The sequence below is a fragment of the Salvelinus sp. IW2-2015 genome, linkage group LG20, assembly GCF_002910315.2.
Source record: "Salvelinus sp. IW2-2015 linkage group LG20, ASM291031v2, whole genome shotgun sequence".
NCBI lineage: Eukaryota > Metazoa > Chordata > Actinopteri > Salmoniformes > Salmonidae > Salvelinus > Salvelinus sp. IW2-2015.
The window spans coordinates 57849768-57870989 of NC_036860.1; the positions used below are offsets into that span (position 1 = coordinate 57849768).

General features: G+C 43.5%; 1 protein-coding gene across 1 annotated transcript in view; it reads left to right on the forward strand.

Moving 5' to 3' along the window:
- Window positions 1-19783, forward strand: part of LOC111982153 (malignant fibrous histiocytoma-amplified sequence 1 homolog) — a 35358-nt gene extending 15575 nt beyond the window's left edge. The window contains exons 2-3 of the mRNA XM_024013758.2: window positions 15722-16061; window positions 16234-19783. Of these exons, the coding sequence (XP_023869526.1) occupies window positions 15722-15852 (131 nt within the window). The 3' untranslated portion in view covers window positions 15853-16061; window positions 16234-19783. The remainder of the gene's footprint in view (window positions 1-15721; window positions 16062-16233) is intronic.
- The last annotated feature ends 1439 nt before the right edge of the window (window positions 19784-21222 follow it).

Consider the following 21222-nt stretch of genomic DNA (forward strand, 5'->3'; position numbering starts at 1 on the left):
TGGTTGTCTACTGCCTCTGATCTGGAGGACTCACTAAACACAAATGCCTTGTTTGTAAATTAGGTCTGAGTGTTGGCGTGTGCCCCTGGCTATCTGTAAATTAAGAAATATATAAAAAATTGTGCCATCTGGTTTGCTTAATATAAGGAATTTGAAATTATTTATACTTTTACTTTTGATACTTAATAAGTACATTTTATTAATTACATTTACTTTTGATACTTAAGTATATTTAAAACCAAATACTTTTTGACTTTTACTCGAGTAGTATTTTACAGGAAATGCAGAAATGATAAAAGTGCTGAAATTTGTATAAAACAATCAGAATGGAGAAAGACTCATTGAAATCACTTAGAATGTATGTGTTGCCACCCTAGGATCACTCACTACTCATAAAGCAAATGTACAACTTTTATTATTCAAAAACAAAAACTACCGACCAACTTTTTTTTAAATACCGTGATATAATATGTTGGCCATATCGCCCAGCCCTAACCCACAACCTAAACCCTCCCCGTTTTTTAACTGGTCGTTCAGAACAGCACCGTTTCGGTTTAATTGAACCCTCCACTAGGTTTTTTGTACTGAGCGCAGCCCTCCTGTCTATTACTCAGCTCTGCACAAGGAACGATAAATGAATCCGCTTTAAACCCAACCAGTCAGTGTATATATTTATAGTATGTGGGTTGTTTATGTGGTGGGGGATGGGAAGCATTGCAGAGATGAGCGAGCTGTCTGTTTTAATGACCATAATAACCTAGCTACTACTGTTAGCTCCTAATTAATACACAGGGCTGTTCAGCAGCATTCCATCCACAGCCTGTTCAAGCCCCCTTCGGACAATGATCCCCTGGAGTGGTAACCCCCCAACCCCCCCCAGGCATGGACAGCTATTTTAGGAGCCCTTCTGTTTTATGAACTCCTCTGTTGTTGGTTGTACTTTAATTGATTTTCACAATTGGTGGATATACAATACACAACCAAAAGTATGTGGACACTTGCTCGTCAAACATCTCCTTCCAAATTCATGGGCATTAATATGGTGTTGGTCCCCCCCTTAGCTGCTATAACAGTCTCCACTCCTATGTGAAGGCTTTCCATTAGATGCTGGAACATTGCTGCAGGGACTTGCTTCCATTTAGCCACAAGAACATTAGTGAGCTCGGGCAGTGATGTTGGGCGATTAGGCCTGGCTCGCAGTCGGCGTTCCAATTCCTCCCAAAGGTGTTTGATGTGGTTGAGGTCAGGGCCCTGTGCAGGCCTGTCAAGTTCTTCCACACCGATCTTGACAAACCATTTCTGTATGGACCTCGCTTTGTTCACGGGGGCATTGTCATCCTGAATCAGGAAAAGGCCTTCTCCAAACTGTTTCCACAAAGTTGGAAACACAGAATCTTCTAAAATGTAATTGTATTGGGCCTAGTCCAAACCATGAAAAACAGCCCCTGGTCATTATTTCTCCTCCACCAAACATGCATTGGGGCAGGTAGCAAAACCCAGATTAGTTAGTTGGACTGTCAGATGTTGAAGCGTGATTTATCTCCCCAGAGAAAGCGTTTCCACTTCTCCAGAGTCCAATGGCGGGGAGCTTTACACCACTCCAGCCGACGCTTGGTATTGCGCATGGTGATCTTAATCTTGTGTGCGGCTGCTCGGCCATGGAAACCCATTTCATGAAGCTCCCGACGAACAGTTCTTGTGCTGACGTTACTTCCAGTAGCAGTTTGGAACTCGGTAGTGAGTGTCACGTGTGCTCCCTCCGGCCTCTAGGTCACCAGGCTGCTCGTTATGGCGCACACCTGTCACCATCTCTACACGCACCTGCGCGTCATCAGACTCACCTGGACTCCATCACTTCCCTGATTAACTTCCCTATATATGTCACTCCCTTTGGTTCCTTCCCCAGGCATTATTGTTTCTGTTCCTGTGTCATGTCTGTGCGTTGTTTGTGTTTCTTATTTTGTATTATGGTGTGTTTATTTATTAAAACACTCACTCCCTGAACTTGGTTCACGACTCTCAGCGCACATCGTTACAGATTTTTACACGCTTCAGCATTTGGTGGTCCCGTTCTGTGAGCTTGTGTGGCCTACCACTTCGCAGCTGAGCCGTTGTTGCTACTAGACATTTCAACTTCACAATAACAGCACTTACAGTTGACCGGGGCAGCTCTAGCAGGGCAGAGATTTGGCAAACTGACATGTTGGAAAGGTGGCATCCTATGACGGTGCCACGTTGAAAGTCACTGAGCTCTTCAGTATGGGCCATTCTACTGCCAATGTTTGTCTATGGAGATTGCATTGCTGTGTGCTCAATTTTATACACATGTCAGCAACGGTTGTGGCTGAAATAGCCAAATCCACTAATTTGAAGGGGTGTCCACATACTTTTGTGTGTATATATGGTTTCTTTCATGTTTTGCCATATTACCATGTAATTAATGTATATCCAATGCTCTAGCTGATTTTTAAGAGGATACTGAACTGTGTTCATTTGCAATGTTTTGATATAGGCTATATTTGAATGTGAGCATTCCTGATTTTACCCTGAAGAAGGTACAGTGATTCCGAAACGCGGGTGATTTACCCAACCCATTACTGGGAGCTTATTTATTTTACAGAGTTTATGCAACACGTTTTGAAACAGAGGAAAATTAGCTTTTTTGCTTGAGTGGACAATCATTACATTAATTTAGGAGAGTGTCACGCCCTGACCTTAGAGCCTTTTTATGTCTCTATTTGGTTTGGTCAGGGTGTGATTTGGGGTGGGCATTCTATGTTTTGTTTTCTATGATTTTGTATTTCTATGTTTTGGCCGGGTGTGGTTCTCAATCAGGGACAGCTGTCTATCGTTGTCTCTGATTGGGAACCATACTTAGGTAGCCCCTTTCCCTCCTTTCTGTGTGGGAAGTTAACTTTGTTTGTGGCACATAGCCCTTAAGCTTCACGGTCGTTTTTGTATTGTTTATTGTTTTGTCGGCGTCATTTCAAATAAAGAGGAATATGTACGCTCACCACACTGCGCTTTGGTCCACTTCATTCGACGGCCGTGACAGAGGGAATCTCTCTCACTTTCTCTCCCATTTCCCCATATGGTGTATTTGCCTGCGTGATACAGTCACCAATTGGCAAAGTTAAACCCATGTTTAGTCATTTCGTTGTTGCGTATCTGTTCATGCTACAAGCCGATATACAGAACCCAGCGTTTAAACAGATATCCAAAAGTGCATTAGTGTATATTATAAACTGGGTGGTTTGAGCCCTGAATGCTGATTTGGCTGGCAGTCGTGGTGTATGAGACTGTATACCACGGGTATGACAACATTTATTTTGACTGTTCTAGTTACATTGGTAACCAGTTTATAATGCCAATAAGGCACCTCGGGTGTTTGTGGTATATGACCAATATACCATGGCTAAGGGCTGTATTCAGGCACTCTACCTAAGTCTTGCCTAAGAACAGCCCTTAACTGTGGTATATTGGCCTTATTGCTTAATTAGCATTCCTTTAGAAAAACCCCATGATTGTGTCAGTCCAAAATCAACATGATGGTAATTTGGGGCCCTATGTCATCCTTATCAGCCAGGCCCATCAGTGTGAGTGGTCTGATTTTAATGTGATCGGACAGCTTCAGTGAGAGGAGCACATTGGGGCTGCTCTGCCTGCTGTGCTGCAGCAGGGTGATCAGCTCATTATGCAGCAGATGTTAACATCTGACCCTGCAGCGTGTGCGCTCATGGTACATGCACCACTGTCCAAGCAGATGACCAGCAGCTGTCTCTGAGTACATACAAATGCAATGTACAGGGGAGAATATAATGGTCTTCTAGTACTCCTTCCATAGCCATCAGATGACTAGAAGAGTGATGTATTAATTTGATATTTATCCCAGCTCATTGCCTACCCTGGCTATGATAGGAGCCTATCTGCACTATGTTACTGCCGCCTCCTCCCCTCTCTTAGTGTAGTTGTGTGCAGGATAATGCCCCTGTGATTAAACTCACCTCTGCCTGCCTGGATTAAGCTCCACTTTAACCACAGCCATCTTGAACACAAAGGTGCTGCTGGAAGCCCCCCCCCCCCCCCACACACCTTCCGCTCCATCTTAAAGGTCCCTAGAGTCTCTGCAGGGCCACTTGCTGTTTGCAGGGCAGGCCAAACTCCACAGATTCCAAGGCAACCCTCTATTGAATGGGTCATTTTTAGTCATCTCCTCTGACAGAGTAGGGCACACATTCCTCAGGCTGTGGGCCCATCCATTTCAGGAGGCAGGAGCCGCTCGCTGTTCAAACAAGTTTAATCTAATTTAACGTGTTTGAGAAAATGTTCACGATATCTTCCTGTCTCTCTTTGTTAAGCAGTCTCTAAGATAGTCGTGTCTCCAGTCTGTCTGTGTAACCTTAAGTCATTTCCCAGCTCCTGGTTTGATCCAGTGAAGAGAATGCTCATCCACAGTTTTAGATTTTAGCCTCTAAAATGTCCTCTGGCCTGCTTTCTCTCACTGTAGAATGAGTCCAAGAGTCACAAACTACTGTTTGTGCAATCTGTTAATCTGAGCCCAAATGTAGGAAATGTTTAGTTAGTGGCCACCAGGGTTGGGGTCAATTCCAGTTAAATTCCAGTCAATTCAGAAAGTAAACCACATTCCAATTCCTAATTTTCGTAGTTGAAAAGCATTGAAAAGAATTGAATTTGGAATTTAAGTACTTCCTGAATTGACTGGAATTTAAATTTAAATTGACCCAAACCCAGGTGGCAACCCAATTCGTCACTCTGTCCCCATCACGTCAGCTCATGGAATTGTTCAATTAGTCAATGATCGACTGGCCTAAGAAGGAAACGCTGTGTAATTCGCAAGCCCATTTTCTGGCGCTGTGCATTGTTCATAAACAACTATAGTCAGTTACCTCATCAGACGAATGATGGGCTCATTGAGGTGGCAGTCCAATTTGACGCAGCAACTAAAACTGCAAAGCTTTGGTGTTACGTTTGCCGGCCAAGGAAAGCGAGTTCCAACACCCAAAGGCAATCAGATTGCATAATTGTTAACAGAGACAGAGTAGGTCTTGGCTGAGGCTACCCAGACCAAAATGTACTTTCCACACCAGACGTTGTCACAGACAGGCTAGGAAGAGAACAGGGCGTTTGGTGATCTAAAACCCTCATTATGCAGTTAATGACCCTGGTGATAAAAATGTGTGTTATGCAAGTAGAAAGAGTTATTAGGGGGCTGTGGTTTTCATTAAGACATTTGACTGGTGTTCTGTCTGGGCCTGAGCCTTCTCACCAATACAGTACAGAGTGGGCAGAGCAGTCAGCTGCCTGTGTGGAAATCTCATTAGCGCACAGCCCTGACTCAACTGCATCTGACCACTAGAAGGCTGCTAAGCTCTCTCTCTCTGTGTGTGTTTTTGTGTATTTAGCACTGTGCTTTGTCAGTCTATGTCTGGCAATGTGTTGATCGTGACTAGTGTGGCCCGGGTGCTTCATGTGACGTGCTTGGCCTTATTGTTGTTTAACCCACTGTGGTGCTAGTCCTCTGACCGAGCTGCTGGCCTCTGGTTGTGATCTCAGAGCAGCTGGCTGTGTCCTCTGCCCTCTGCATCCCTCTCGCTCACTGCTCACTCACGCCCACACCAGGCACTGCTGCATGGGTGCTTCCATGACTGGTAGCAACCCAAGCGCTGTGTCTTCTCTACTGTCCAAGATGTCTGATCTGTTTACTAGAAACTCAAAGGTCACTGTCTCAACAACACTCTGATATTTAAACATCCTTAATTCCTGATCTAACTGTATGAGTCACACTGATCTACTTTACAGGAATAACCTGAACTGATCTGACTATGTACAGGCAACCTGAACTTGGCTTTCCCTCTTCTCTGTGAACGTGTCAAATGGTAGGCTGCTGATGAGGGACATGTGTGGGCCTGTTGAACTGAAGGACAGAGGACACTTCACCTGAAGAAGTGAAAGATGATCTTATGTACTGATTTGAGGTTGTTGAGATACAGGCTAGTATTGTCTGTCCTGATAAATCACCCTAAAAATAACATTTATTTGTACTGTTCTAATTACGTTGGTAACCAGTTTATAATAGCAATAAGGTACCTCAGGTGTTTGTGGTATATGACCAATATACCACAACTAAGGGCTGGCAACATGGATACAGCCCTTAGCCATGGTATATTGGTCATATACCACAAAATATTTTATTAAAGTTATGTGACTAAATGATGGTTAATAAGTGATCAGCAGTAATGGGCATTCACTACCATCATAGGACTTTTATGAATTGTTTTATTCTGTTACGAAATTCAACCCACAATGTATAGTGCATTTAATGTCCAAAAAATTATGAAAACATGATAATTTTAACGATTCTAAACAAAACCGAGCCGTCCTCAAAAAGCCCTAATCACTCAGCACTATTGAATGCACCACTGAAAACGTAATAGATTGTTAGGACTGTATTGGTATAGTTTATTACAGGATGTTATTACAACACAATAAACAGTATTCATGGGGCTTAGTTCAAATGCAGTATTTAAAGCAACACACCAGGCGTTACAAAGTGTGGTAATTTCTGACATAAGTCCATAAACCTGACATTCTTAGGCTGCGTTTAGACAGGCAGCCCAATTATGATTTTTATCCCTTTACTAATTGGTATTTTGACCAATCAGATCAGCTCTGAAAAAGATCTGATGTGAAAAGATCTGATGTGATTGGTCAAAAGACCAATTAGTGGAAAACCCATCAGAATTGGGAAGCCTTTCTAAACACAGCCTTAGATATCTGTAGTTCATATATTTTCAAAGATGCACATGACGTGGAGAATCACATATACAGGTTGATTCCCTGTCAGATTATTCAGGCTGTTTATTCAGGCTGTTTCAACAGAAACTGCAGTCAGTCCTGTGTGACTAATTAGCACACAGGAGCTTGTAGAGATCCTCCTCTGGTGTGTTGAGTGTGCATGCTTATGGATGATTGGGCGGTGGGCGTTCTTTCACACACACGCACAGCCTCTCCAATTGTGTGGCCATTGTGTGCTAGAGTTTTGGACCTCTGAATCATTCAAATTGCTATGCGCCGATACTTAAAAATGTAAATTCTTAAATAGCCTTTTTCCTTGTGTGGACCGTCAATGTCCCCAGTTGGTCTAATTTATGGTTTGATTACTATTCTTGGGGACATCTGGTCCTCAAGTATAGTTAAACATGTCCCCCCCAACACACACAGACAGACAGACAGTTGGGAGAGGGGGCTGTGTAGGCAGACAGAGGTTGGTAGGGGTGTGTAGTGTGTAATGTTATGTTCTCCTTTGTGTGGACATGCTTTAAGAGAATAATAATTGATCTGTTTACTCTTATGGCAGGCACATGTAATGCTGCAGTAGAGGGGTGGGGCTGCCTGAGGTATGTGTAGATGTTATCACGAGGACCATTATCCATGGGGTTGGAGGATTAAACTGTGGAATTGGTTCCTGAAATCCCTTTGCTGTGATCTAAGCAGATTTCAGTATTGAGACCTAAATATAATATTTTGTTCTTTGTCCAATCCCTCCCTCTGCCCTGTTTTGCCTTAATGGTGATTATGGATATGGCTGTAACATGCTCAGTGTGTTTGTTCTCCGTGTGAACTTCGTTTTGATGTAGTTTTTCATCCATGGCTGTTGAGTTAGCTGTCAAAAGTTATCCTCTCCCCTTATTCATGTGGAGTGACAGGGCAGAAGGCAGCTAGCTGGCAGCCCTGTTTGCTTTAGGCCTGACCTGGGCACACTGCCAGCTTTGTCATGGCATTGGCAGATACTGACAAAGTAACTGCCAATGAACAGCTGACAAGTAATTTCCCTGTGAATAACTTTGTATCGAGCTTATCAAGAGCTCCTTCAAACCCTAGTGTGATTTTGAGTGCAGGTGTGGAAAGAGGGAGGGAGGGAACCCCTCTGTTTTATTGGATAATGATGTAACCTATGGATGAGATGAGTAAGAGGAAATTAGTGTGTAAAATCAGACGATGTTGATTGGAACTTAGGAAAATTATGACGTTGTGAAGGAATGGAGGAGGCGGGACAAGGCCTGTAAAATCAGTCTGTTGATTGGATGCTGGGGGTCATTCCCTTTGCAGGGATAGGGGCTGGCCATAAGTGACATCTGATCTTCCTACAGAAACAACCTGTACAGAGAAAGACATGTGAAAGTAATTGAGCCAGACACCCTCAGAAACATATCCTTCTTCTCCACCCATCTCTTTGCGTGTATTGTCATCGATCATTGTCAATAGCCTTCTTTGAAATGAGCACCCTCCTCCAACCCCCAAACCCTCTTCGCCTCCTCCCTCTCTGACCATGCTGCTAATGTCAGGAAACAAAAGAAGGAGAAGTGGAAGGGACTGAGGCCTCTGGAGTCCATTGTGAAAGGATCAGACGTGGACGTTCTCAGCTAAACTCTTGGGGATTTCCAAACATGTTCAGCATCCTACTGGGACTTTCTTAGAGACAGAGAAAGGGATCTTATGATAGCAATTCTGGAGAAATATCAGTTTTCCTTTTATGGAGGCAGCGGTAGAGCTCTCTGGAGAATTAAATAGAGAAAGAGCAGAAATGGAGGGCCTGGCAGAAGATCAAGCCCAGCAGGGCAGAGCAGTAGCACAGGAATGTACAGGCTCATTATTCTACCTGCCTGCTGATGATATTTCCGTGAGGGGGAGTTGGGAGTTGAGATGAATTGCACATTCCTAGTCCCTGATGTCAGGGTCAACCAATTCCTCTATCCGTCTGCATACTGCATTAGTAGCCGACACCCAGTCAGGAGTGATGAAGGTGAGACTAGTGTTCTCAGTGACTCTCTCTGACCAAGATGAAGAGGCAGAGAACTGGCTGTGTGATTCAGCATCTGTGCTGCTTCCTGTAACAGACTCCCTCCCCCTATTTCCACACAGAGAGATCTGGAGCCAGCAACATTATCAGGAAGGAACCACTAATACATCATGTCAGGACGTCCTGTATAGCAAACTAATGTTATACATTGACTGTTTTGCAGTGTTCGGCAACACTACAAGCAAAATGCTGTAAAAATCACACCTATTTAACAGGACAAGAAATACCATTACCGGCACCGGTTTGAGTGTGTCATGAACTGCAATGCTGCTGGGTTTTTCACACTCAACAGTTTCCTATGTGTATTAAGAATAGTCCACCACCCAAAGGACATCCACCCAACTTGACACAACTGTGGGAAGCATTGGAGTCAACATGGGCCAGCATCCCTGTGGAAAGACCCTGTGTAGAGTCCATGCCCTGACAAATTGGGGCTGTTCTGAGGGCAAAATTAGGTGCAATGCAATAGTAGAAAGGTGTTCCTGATGTTATGTACACGAGAAAAACGAGAAGCCCAACTACGTGCTGTGTGTGGCCTTTATTGAGAACGGAGACGCCATCACAGGAGACTCCATTGGAAACATCTACGTCTGGGCCAAAGGTCTGTTTGAAGACCGTAGCCTTCTCAGCCACTGTAACTTAGTGCTCTGCAGCCAGCCGTTCAATTCACACATCCATTTCTTATATGAAAACAATTTATGAAGTACATTGTGTAGGAAATAAAATGTGTGAACTCGATTGTTTCAGAACCAGGACAAAAGACAGAAAAAGAAATGGACACCGCTTGAAATTAATTAGAAATACCAAGACCAGAGAAAATATCAACCATGGTAACTAGCCATATCCTTGGTAACTAACTATCCCCATTACCTTTCGGATAGGGTTGCTACGAGGGTTCTAGTTTTACAGCATGGTGACACTCAGACATAGTCACACAGACAGCCCATGAGACCGTACTGGAGCTACAGTCTGTTGATCCAGCAGGTCTGGAGGATATGAGGTTTCAGATAGTGAATCCAGGTCAATCTGTGTCTGTAGCAGATAAGCCCAGATCCTCCTGTTGATGGGTCAATACAATATTAGTGAGCTATCTAGGCAGATGCCTAACAGAGGTTTTTAGTGCCAATTATGATTTGCTCAAAACAAGAGGGGTGCAGCAGTATTTAGCCAAGGAAAAGGGTTTAATAATTAACATTGAGGCCTAATCCATTCCCATAGTTTAACTATAAAAACCATGTGAGCTCTGAACATGGTACAGGGGAGTATAGCTTGCACAGAAAAAGTAGCATGCAATGTTCTCTCCCTCTCTCTCCTTGTGCTCTGTTTTGTGCCGTCTCTTTCTCTTTGTCTTTCTCTCTCTTTCTATAAAAGATTGATTGGGATTACCTTTCCAGCATGCAACAGAGATGTTATAATATATAGTATTACTGACAGGATTTAACTACTGTTGTCTCATGCCTTTCAAAACACTATGTGAGTACATGATCCAGCTAGTTACAGTAGCAGTGTTTGGTCAGACTGTTTGTACAGACAGTGAGTGGCTTTAGTATGTGCTGCACTGCATTACTGTCATAGGTGGAGGCAGCCAGGCGGGATGACCGTAATGTTATTGAGTGACGAATGATGTAACAACCCATTGTTTCTGCCTGCCTCAGACCAATACCCAGCATCACAAACAAACTCCTGCACAACATCCCATACCGTGTTAGTTGTGGACTGGCTGACAGCGTTTGGAGGAACCCTGGCTGTGCCACTCAGGACTACTTTTAGAACTAGTTTCCTTCCATTAAGGATGCAGCAGAGGATGAAGGAATGGGGATGTTTGTTTTAGCTTTTTGCTGTTTTCCTGATTCTGTTCCGTCATGCTGCACCTGCTCTGGTCCTGTTATTGTTCTGAAATGGAGGGGTTTTGTATGTCTAGGGGTGTTGTATGTCTAGGGGTTTTGTATGTCTGTTGGCCTGATATGGTTCCCAATCAGAGACAGCTGTTTATTGTTGTCTCTGATTGGGGATCATATTTAGGTTGCCATTTTCCTCGTTTGTGTTGTGGGATCTTGTCTATGTATAGTTGCCTTTGTGCACATCAGTAGCTTCACGTTTTCATTTGTGCTTGTTTTTGTTTATGAGTTTCTCTTTATTAAATATGTGGAACTCTACTCACGCTGCGCCTTGGTTTCATCATTATGACGAACGTGACAGAAGATCCCACCAACAAAGGACCAAGCAGCGTGCCCAGGAGGAAGAAGTATCCTGGACTTGGGAAGAAATCCTGGATGGAGCAGGACCCTGGACAAGGGCTGGGGAGTATCGCCGTCCGAAGGAGGAAATAGAGGCAGCGAAAGAGGAACGGCGACGATACGAGGGGACACGGCTAGCACGGAAACCCGAGAGGCAGCTCCAAAGATTTTTTTGGGGGGGCGGCACACGGGGAGATTGGAGGAGGTAGGGTTTAGACCTGAGCCAACTCCCCGTGCTTACCGTGGGGAGCGTGTGACTGGTCAGGCACAGTGTTATGCAGTGATGCGCACGGTGTCTCCAGTGCGCATTCATAGCCCGGTGCGCTCTATTCCAGCTCCCCGCACTAGAATGGGCATCCAGCCAGGACGGGTTGTGCCGGCTCAGTGCTCCTGGTCTCCAGTACACCTCTTCGGACCAGGATATCCTGCGCCGGCTCTACGAACTGTATCGCCAGTACGCCTTCACAGCCCAGTGTGTCCTGTGCCAGCGCCCCGCACTTATCGAGCTAAAGTGAGCATCCAGCCAGAGGCGCATTGTGCCAGCGCTACGCTCCAGATCTCCAGTGCGCATCCACAGTCCAGTACGCCCTGTGCCTCTTCCCCGCACTCGCCCTGAGGTGCGTGTCATGAGCCCGGTGCCACCGGTACCGGTCCCACGCATCAAGCATCCAGTGCGCCTCCACAGTCCGGAGCTTCCGGCGACAGTTCCCAGTCCGGAGCTTCCGGCGACAGTTCCCGTTCCGGAGCCTGCTGAGACGGTCCCCGGTCCGGCGCCTGCTGAGACGGTCCCCGGTCCGGAGCCTGCTGAGACGGTCCCCGGTCCGGAGCCTCCGGCGACGGTCCCCGGTCCGGAGCCTCCGGCGACGGTCCCCGGTCCGGTTCCTCCGGCGACGGTCCCCGGTCCGGGGCCTCCGGAGACGATCCCCGGTCCGGGGCCTCCGGAGACGATCCCCGGTCCGGGGCCTCCAGAGCTGCGTCCAGAACTGGAGCCGCCACCAAGGGTAGATGCCCACCCGGACCCTCCCCTATAGGTTCAGGTTTGCGGCCGGGAGTCCGCACCTTTGGGGGGGGGGGGGGTACTGTCACGCCCTGACCTTAGATATCGCTGTTTTTCTATATATTTTGGTTAGGTCAGGGTGTGACTAGGGTGGGTACGCTAGTTTTGTATGTCTAGGGGTTTTGTATGTCTGTTGGCCTGATATGGTTCCCAATCAGAGACAGCTGTTTATCGTTGTCTCTGATTAGGGATTATATTTAGGTTGCCATTTTCCTCGTTTGTGTTGTGGGATCTTGTCTACGTATAGTTGCCTTTGTGCACATCAGTTAGCTTCACGTTTCGTTTGTGCTTTTTGTTATTTTTGTTTATGAGTTTCTCTTTATTAAATATGTGGTACTCTACTCACGCTGTCCTTGGTCTCATCATTATGACGAACGTGACACTAGAAAGCATGTTTCAAGTCTTGCCATAGATTTTCAATCCTATTAAAGTCAAAACTGTAACTACGCCACTCGGGAACATTCAATGTCAACTTCAGTGTAGATTTGGCTTTGTGTTTGATGTTATTGTCCTGCTGAAAGGTCAATTTGTCTCCCAGTGTCTGTTGGAAAGCAGACTGAACCAGGGTTTCTTCTATGATTTTGCCTGTGTTTAGGTGTATTCCTAGGACTAGGGGGGAAAAAAAACTCCCTAGTCCTTGCCAATGATGAGCATACCCATAAAATGATGCAGTCACAACTATGCTTGAAAATATGAAGAGTGGTACTCAGTGATGTGTTGGATTTGCCCCAAACATAATGCTTTGTATTCAGGACAAAAAGTACATTTCTTTGCCACATTTTTTGCATTATTACTTGTTTCAAACAGGATGCATGTTTTGGAATATTTGTATTCTGTACAGACCTTTTTTTTTTCATTCTGTCATTTAGGTTAGTAACTACAATGTTGTTGATCCATTCTCATTTTTCTCATATCACAACTATTAAACTCTAACTGTTTTCAAATCAAATGTATTTATATAGCCCTTCTTACATCAGCTGATGTCTCAAAGTGCTGTACAGAAACCCAGCCTAAAAGCCCAAACAGCAAGCAATGGAGGTGTAAAATCACCGTTGACCTCATGGTGAAATTCCTGAGCAGTTTCCTTCCTCTCCAGAAACTGAGTTAGGAAGGATGGCGGTATCTTTGTAGTGACTGGGTGTATTGATACACCTTCCAAGGCCTAATTAATAAATTTACCATGCTTAAAGGGATCAGCGTCTGCTTATTGTTATTACAATCTTGTGACACAATGTGACACAGTGACACAATCTTGATTTAATAAATACAAAATTCAGGCTGTAACACAACATTTGGAAAAAGTAAAGGGGTGTGAATACTTTCTGAAGTCACTCTACTGCTGAGGTGTCTGCCTGTTCTGTGCTGGTAGTCAGGAAACGGTCTTGAGTACAGGAAATTGTATAATTAACACACACATGCACGTTCAGTCAAACACACACATACAGGCTCTTTCTCTCACTTACACACACATTCCCAAACAACCTGCCAGTGCCTTGTGATTTTGCTGATGAAGACAAACCCTTTCAATATGAGTTGATCTGCAGTTATTAAGCCAGGTGATGGAGTCCTCCACTCCAGTGGTCTCTAGGGAATTGAACATGTGGTTACTGTGCTCATTTTGCTCTGTTGTGGGCTCTGGAAATCAGTGGTAATGAAGTCAAATCGCCATCTAGGGAACAAATAAAGAACTGTTTTTTTACAGATCAAATCTCTTTCAATCTTGGCTAAACATTGACTTGGGCTCCTGTACAAAATCCACCATATCCTGATATCATTGGATAAATAATCTCTCAGTCAATTAGATAGTTAAGTATTATATACAGTTGAAGTCGGAAGTTTACATACACTTAGGTTGGAGTCATTAAAACTTGTTTTTCAACCACTCCACAAAATTCTTGTTAACAAACTATAGTTTTGGCAAGTTGGTTAGGACATCTACTTTGTGCATGACACAAGTCATTTTTCCAACAATGTTTACAGACAGATTATTTCACTTATAATTCACTGTATCACAATTCCAGTGGGTCAGAAGTTTACATACACTAAGTTGACTGTGCCTTTAAACAGCTTGGAAAATTCCAGAAAACTATGTCATGGCTTTAGAAGCTTCTGATAGGCTAATTGACATCATTTGAGTCAATTGGAGGTGTACCTGTGGATGTATTTCAAGGCCTACCTTCAAACTCAGTGCCTCTTTGCTTGGCATCATGGGAAAATCAAAAGAAATCAGCCAAGACCTCAGGAGAATTTTTTTTTAGACCTCCACAAGTCTGGTTCATCCTTGGGAGCAATTTCCAAATGCATGAAAGTACCACGTTCATCTGTACAAACAATAGTATGCAAGTATAAACACCATGGGACCACGCAGCCATCATACCGCTCAGGAAGAAGACACATTCTTTCTCCTAGAGATGAACGTACTTTGGTGCCAAAAGTGCAAATCAATCCCAGAACAACAGCAAAGACCTTGTGAAGATGCTGGAGGAAACGGGTACAAAAGTATCTATATCCACAGTAAAAACATGTCTTATGTCGACATAACCTGAAAGGCCGCTCAGCAAGGAAGAAGCCATTGCTCCAAAACCGCCATAAAAAAGCCAGACTACGGTTTGCAACTGCACATGGGGACAAAGATCATACTTTTTGGAGAAATGTCCTCTGGTCTGATGAAACAAAATAGAACTGTTTGGCCATAATGACTATCGTTATGTTTGGAGGAAAAAGGGGGATGCTTGCAAGGCGAAGAACACCATCCCAACTGTGAAGCACGGGGGTGTCAGCATCATGTTGTGGTGGTGCTTTGCTGCAGGATGGACTGGTGCACTTCACAAAATAGATGGCATCATCAGAGGGAAAATTACGTGGAAATATTGAAGCAACATCTCAAGACATCAGTCAGGAAGTTAAAGCTTGATCGCGAATGGGTCTTCCAAATGGACAATGACCCCAAGCATACTTCCAAAGATGTTGCAAATGGCTTAAGGACAACAAAGTCAAGGTATTGGAGTGGCCATCACAAATCCCTGACCTCAATACCATAGAAAATTTGTGGGCAGAACTGAAAGAGCGTGTGCGAGCAAGGAGGCATACAAACCTGACTCAGTTACTCCAGCTCTGTCAGGAGGAATGGGCCAAAATTCACCCAACTTATTGTGGGAAGCTTGTGGAAGGCTACCTGAAACGTTTGACCTAAGTTAAACAATTGAAAGACAATGCTACCAAGTACTAATTGAGTGTATGTAAACTTCTGACCCACTGGGAATGTGATGAAAGAAATAAAAGCTGAAATCGTTCTCTCTACTATTATTCTGATATTTCACATTCTTTAAATAAAGTGGTAATACTAACTGACCTAAGACAGGGAATTTTTACTCTGATTAAATGTCAGGAATTGTGAAAAACTGAGTTTAAATGTATTTGGCTAAGGTGTATGTAAACTTCAGACTTCAACTGTATAAACTAACTCACCCTCTTCTCTGCCACCTCGCTCTCTCTCTCGCTCTCTCTATCTCGCTCTCTCTCTCTCTCACTCTCTCGCTCTCTCAGGTGAGCTGCTAAGCCAGCCGCGCCCCGAGGGGCTGACTGAGATCATCTGCCCAAAGAACGGTTCGGAGCGGGTCAACGTGGCACTGGTTTACCCTCCTATGCCCACCGTGGTCAGCCCCTGTCTCAAATGAGCCCTTCTGCCTAGCCTCTACTGTCCTGTCCTGTCTGACTGTACCCTCACGCTGTCTGCCTCTCTAGCCAACTCCTGAGTCTGAACACCACACCCCAGCTCTCCCTCTGAATCTCCTCAACCTACCCAGGCAGCAGCCTGACTGGACACATAGCCATGCAAGGTCACAGAGATATGCACCGTCAGCTGGATGGAGCAGAGCAGATAACTGTAAGTATCCTGAAATATTATTGCAGGATTGGCCTCGAAAGGGTCATAGGTTGGTAACTAGAGGGTTGGATGCTTAGAGCCTTCTATTGACTGTTGAAATGTAATTGACAAACTATCTAATTATAAGTAAGAGTGTCTAATATTGTCCTTTTTTCCCCCTTAATTTTATTAGGTTATCCAGCTGTTACTACATGCCTCACCATGGTGACAAAGATGGTATTAAAGGACTTTGGCTGAAAGCAAACCTGGGTTGTTAAGACCCATGCAAGCCATCAACAAGCAGTGTCTTTTCCAACTACTCTCTACTGCCCTCCAAAACTCTGACAAACCTCTGCCTACAACCTACCCAAGACGAAACACAGGAAATCAACCTATCCATGCTATCAATTCAACAACAAGAGAGATGAGTGGGCAAAGACTTGGACTGGTTTCTCTCTTTACTACTTAGTGGTGTCATGAAATGTTGGAAACCTCTTGGCTGGACTGCTACCCATTCTAACTTCCAGTAATGCTGCATATTCTGTCCACATGTCAAGGTTGTGATTGATGAACGTAGGAAAGAGAACTGACTTAACCTCCTACGTTATCATGCTGTTTGTAAACCAAATACTGTCTTGTATAGCCAAATACATGAACCACATTCTCCTGAACACACATTACCCATGTACAGACCTTATTCTTTGCTTTAGCCTTTGTGAATGGACAGATGTATCATATTAAGTAAATGCTGGGTCTTACATATTATGACAGACATACTGAACAAAAATATAAATGCAACATGCACCAATTTCAAATATTGTACTTAGTTACAGTTCATATAAGGAAATCAGTCAATTGAAATAAATGAATTGGGCTCTAATCTATGGATTTCAAATGACTGGGAATACAAATATGCATCACAGATAACTTTAAAAAAATAAGGGCATGGATCATCAAACCAGTCAGTATCTGGTGGATATTCCTGCAGTTAGCATGCAAATTGCTTTCTCCCTCAACTTGGGACATCTGTGGCATTGTGTTTTGTGACAAAACTGCACATTTCAGAGTGGCCTTTTATTGTCCCCAGCACAAGATGCACCTGTGTAATGATCATGCTGTTTAATCAGCTTATTGATATGCCACACCTGTCAGGTGGATGGATTATCTTGGCAAAGGAGAAATGCTCACTAACAGGGATGTAAACAAATTTGTGCACAAAATGTAAGAGAAATAAGCTGTTTGTGTGGATGGAAAATTTCTGGAATCTTTTATTTCAGCTCATGAAACATGGGACCAACACTTTACATGTTGTGTTTTATATTTTTGTTGAGTGTATTATGTAAGATCAGGGGACTGCCTTTATGCCAAGGAAATTCCAGTTCAGCTGGATTTGAAAAGATGTTTCATTTTAACATATCCTGACCAAACCATGGTGTGATGTATATGTGATATGCCATTTCAACTTCAGTAAGAAAGGTACTCGGTTTCTCATTAGACTTGTTAAAAAATTATCATTGTATGTAAATAAAATATAATGTTCTCTAAAGGAAACAGAAAAAGAAGACCTCTGTTGAGTCATAAGACTTTGTGGTCATGTTGGAAGAGGAATTTATTTCAAGATGTTTTTTCACTGCCATGGGGAGATACTGCAATATGTTTCAAACATGGAAGAAACAAGTTAATACACCATTTGTTTGTAATATCTTTATTTTTGTATGTCAACACAAGTTGTCACCACTCAACATTATTTACAGTGCGATGTTGTGGCTGTCTTGGCCAATGTGAGAGTGTACATACAATTTTATATGTAGCTGGTCAAAGTATGCCAAGTACTGGTTTTAATATTACCATATTGTTCAGTCTTTTTCATTTCACCCTTTTTCTCCCCAATTGGTAGTAGTTACAGTCTTTTCTCATCGCTGCAACTCCCGTAGGGACTCGGGAGAGGGGAAGGTCGAGATCCTCCCAAAAACAACCCAACCTAGCCGCACTGCTTCTTGACACAACGCACATCCAACCCGGAAGCCAGCCGCACCAATGTGTCGGAGGAAACATACCCTTGGCGACCGGCCCGCCACAGGAGTCGCTAGTGCGCGATGAGACAAGGATATCCTTGCCGGCCAAACCCTACCTAACCCGGACGGCGGCCGGCTACGACAGAGCCTGGGCTCGAACCCAGAATCTCTGGTGGCACATTGCGATGCAGTGCCTTAGACCTGCGCCACCCGGGAGGCCCCGTCTTTTTCATTTCTACTTTTTTTTTACACATTACTACCAAAGATTTTTATAACTAAACCAAGATAGACCACAGCCTGTCGTTTCAAATGCGAACAACTCAGTTATAGAAGCGAGGTGGGCAGAGCCAAGCACGAGCTAGCATACATTTGCATATGTCTGTTAGGGAAGGCATACTCTGTGAATTGCGCGTGTGCAATAATTCAATTAGCCTTTTCCCTCCTAAACAACAACAAAAAATTGAAACTTTTGTTAGAGATTCTAGTTTTGGAAACAGAAAACTGTATTGAGATTAAATGTTTAATCGATGAGAAAATTAGCATAATTTCGGCCAAAATCCATCTCGTTCCATTTTCTCCTACTGCCAGCCACTGGGCTTCCTCCGTGGTAACGCCAAGCTGATGCTTCACATTTATACATCTGGTGAAATATCTGTCTCATTGTTCTATCTGTGCTACTACTGTAGATATGATGGCTCTATGACCTTTATGGGAATAATATTTTGATACTGCTCGATGACTGTTTATATATCTTGACATTGAGGATCACAACAAATAACATTTCTGAAACAAAATGTCACACATTTTACATATTGATGAGAGTCGAGAGGCTAGTTTCTCTACCCTCTGTATTTGAATGGAAGTTCTTACTCTGGTTCTGCCAACTACACATTAAATCAAATCAATTTGTATTTGTCACATGTGCCGAATAAAACAGGTGTAGACCTTACAGTGAAATGCTTACTTACAAGCTCTTTCCCAACGAAGCAGAGTTAAATAAGATTTTTTTTTATGAATGAGAAACAAAACACACAAGAATGAAGCTATAGTATATACAAGTAGTACCAATACCATATCAATGTGCAAGGATATGTGGTAATTGAGGTAGATATGTACCTGTAGGCAGGGGTAAAGTGACAAGGCATCAGGATATACACTCAGTGGTAAGTTTATTATGTACACCCATCTTGTACCGGGTCGGACCCTCCTTTGCCTCCAGAACAGCCTGACTGCCATCAGCATGCATGACACAACAGGAATCATTATTCGTCGTACCAGGCAATGTTTTTCAACTTTACAAAGTCTGTTGGAAAGCACACTGAACCAGGTTTTCCTCTAGGATTTTGGATGTGCTTAGCTCTATTTTGTTTATTTAAATCTTTAAAAAAGTCAGTGCCGATGACAAGCATACCCATAACATGATGCAGCCACCACCATGCTTGAAAATATGAGGAGCGGTATTCAGTGAGGTGCTGTGTTGGATTTGCCCCAAACATAACACTTTGTATTCAGGACATTAAGTGAATTTCTTTGCCACATTTTTTGCAGTTTTACTTTAGTGCCTTATTGAAAACTGGATGCATGTTTTGGAATATTTTTACTCTGTACAGGCTTCCTTCTTTTCACTCTTGTCATTTAGGTTCGTTTTGTGGAGTAACTACAATGTTTTGATCCATCCTCAGTTTTCTCCTATCACAGCCATTAAACTCTGTAACAATTTAAAAGTCACCATTGGCCTCATGGTGAAATCAATGCGTGGTTTCCTTCCTCTCCGGCAACTGAGTTAAGGACACTTATATCTTTGTAGTGACTGGGTGTATTGATACACAATCCAAAGTCTAATTAATAACTTCACCATGCTCAAAGGGATATTCAATGTATGTTTTGTTGTTGTGTTTTTTTCATCTACCAATAGATGCCCTTCTTTGCGAGGCATTGGAAAATACCCTGGTCTTTGTGGTTGAATCTGTGTTTGAAATGTACTGCTTGACTGAGGAACCTTACAGATAAAGTGTATGTGTGGGGTACAGAGATGAGGGAGTCATTCAAAAGTAATATTAACCACTATTATTGCACACAGAGTGTGTCCATGCAACCTATTGTGACTTGTTAAGCAAATTTTTACTCCTGAACCTATTTAGGCTTGCCATAACAAAGGGGTTCAAATCAAATTTTATTTGTCACATACACATGGTTAGCAGATGTTAATGCGGAATGCTTGTGCTTCTAGTTCCGACAATGCAGTAATAACCAACGAGTAATCTAACCTAACAATTCCACAACTACTACCTTATACACACAAGTGTAAAGGGATAAAGAATATGTACATAAAGATATATGAATGAGTGATGGTACAGAACGGCATAGGCAAGATGCAGTAGATGGTATAGTGTACAGTATATACATATGAGATGAGTAATGTAGGGCATATAAACATAAAGTGGCATAGTTTAAAGTGGCTAGTGATACATGTATTACATAAAGATGGCAAGATGCAGTAGATGATATAGAGTACAGTATATACATATACATATGAGATGAGTAATGTAGGGTATGTAAACATTATATTAAGTGGCATTGTTTAAAGTGGCTAGTGATACATTTTTACATCAATTTCCATCAATTTCCATTATTAAAGTGGCTGGAGTTGAGTCAGTATGTTGGCAGCAGCCACTCAATGTTAGTGGTGGCTGTTTAACAGTCTGAGATAGAAGCTGTTTTTCAGTCTCTCAGTCCTTGCTTTGATGCACCTGTACTGACCTCGCCTTCTGGATGATAGCGGGGTGAACAGGCAGTGGCTCGGGTGGTTGTTGTCCTTGATGATCTTTATGGCCTTCCTGTGACATTGGGTGGTGTAGGTGTCCTGCAGGGCAGGTCGTTTGCCCCCGGTGATGCGTTGTGCAGACCTCACTACCCTCTGGAGAGCCTTACGGTTGTGGGCGGAGCAGTTGCCGTACCAGGCGGTGATACAGCCGACAGGATGCTCTCGATTGTGCATCTGTAAAAGTTTATGAGTGCTTTTGGTGACAAGCCGAATTTCTTCAACCTCCTGAGGTTGAAAAGGCGCTGCTGCGCCTTCTTCACAACGCTGTCTGTGTGGGTGGACCAATTCAGTTTGTCCGTGATGTGTACGCCGAGGAACTTAAAACTTACTACCCTCTCCACTA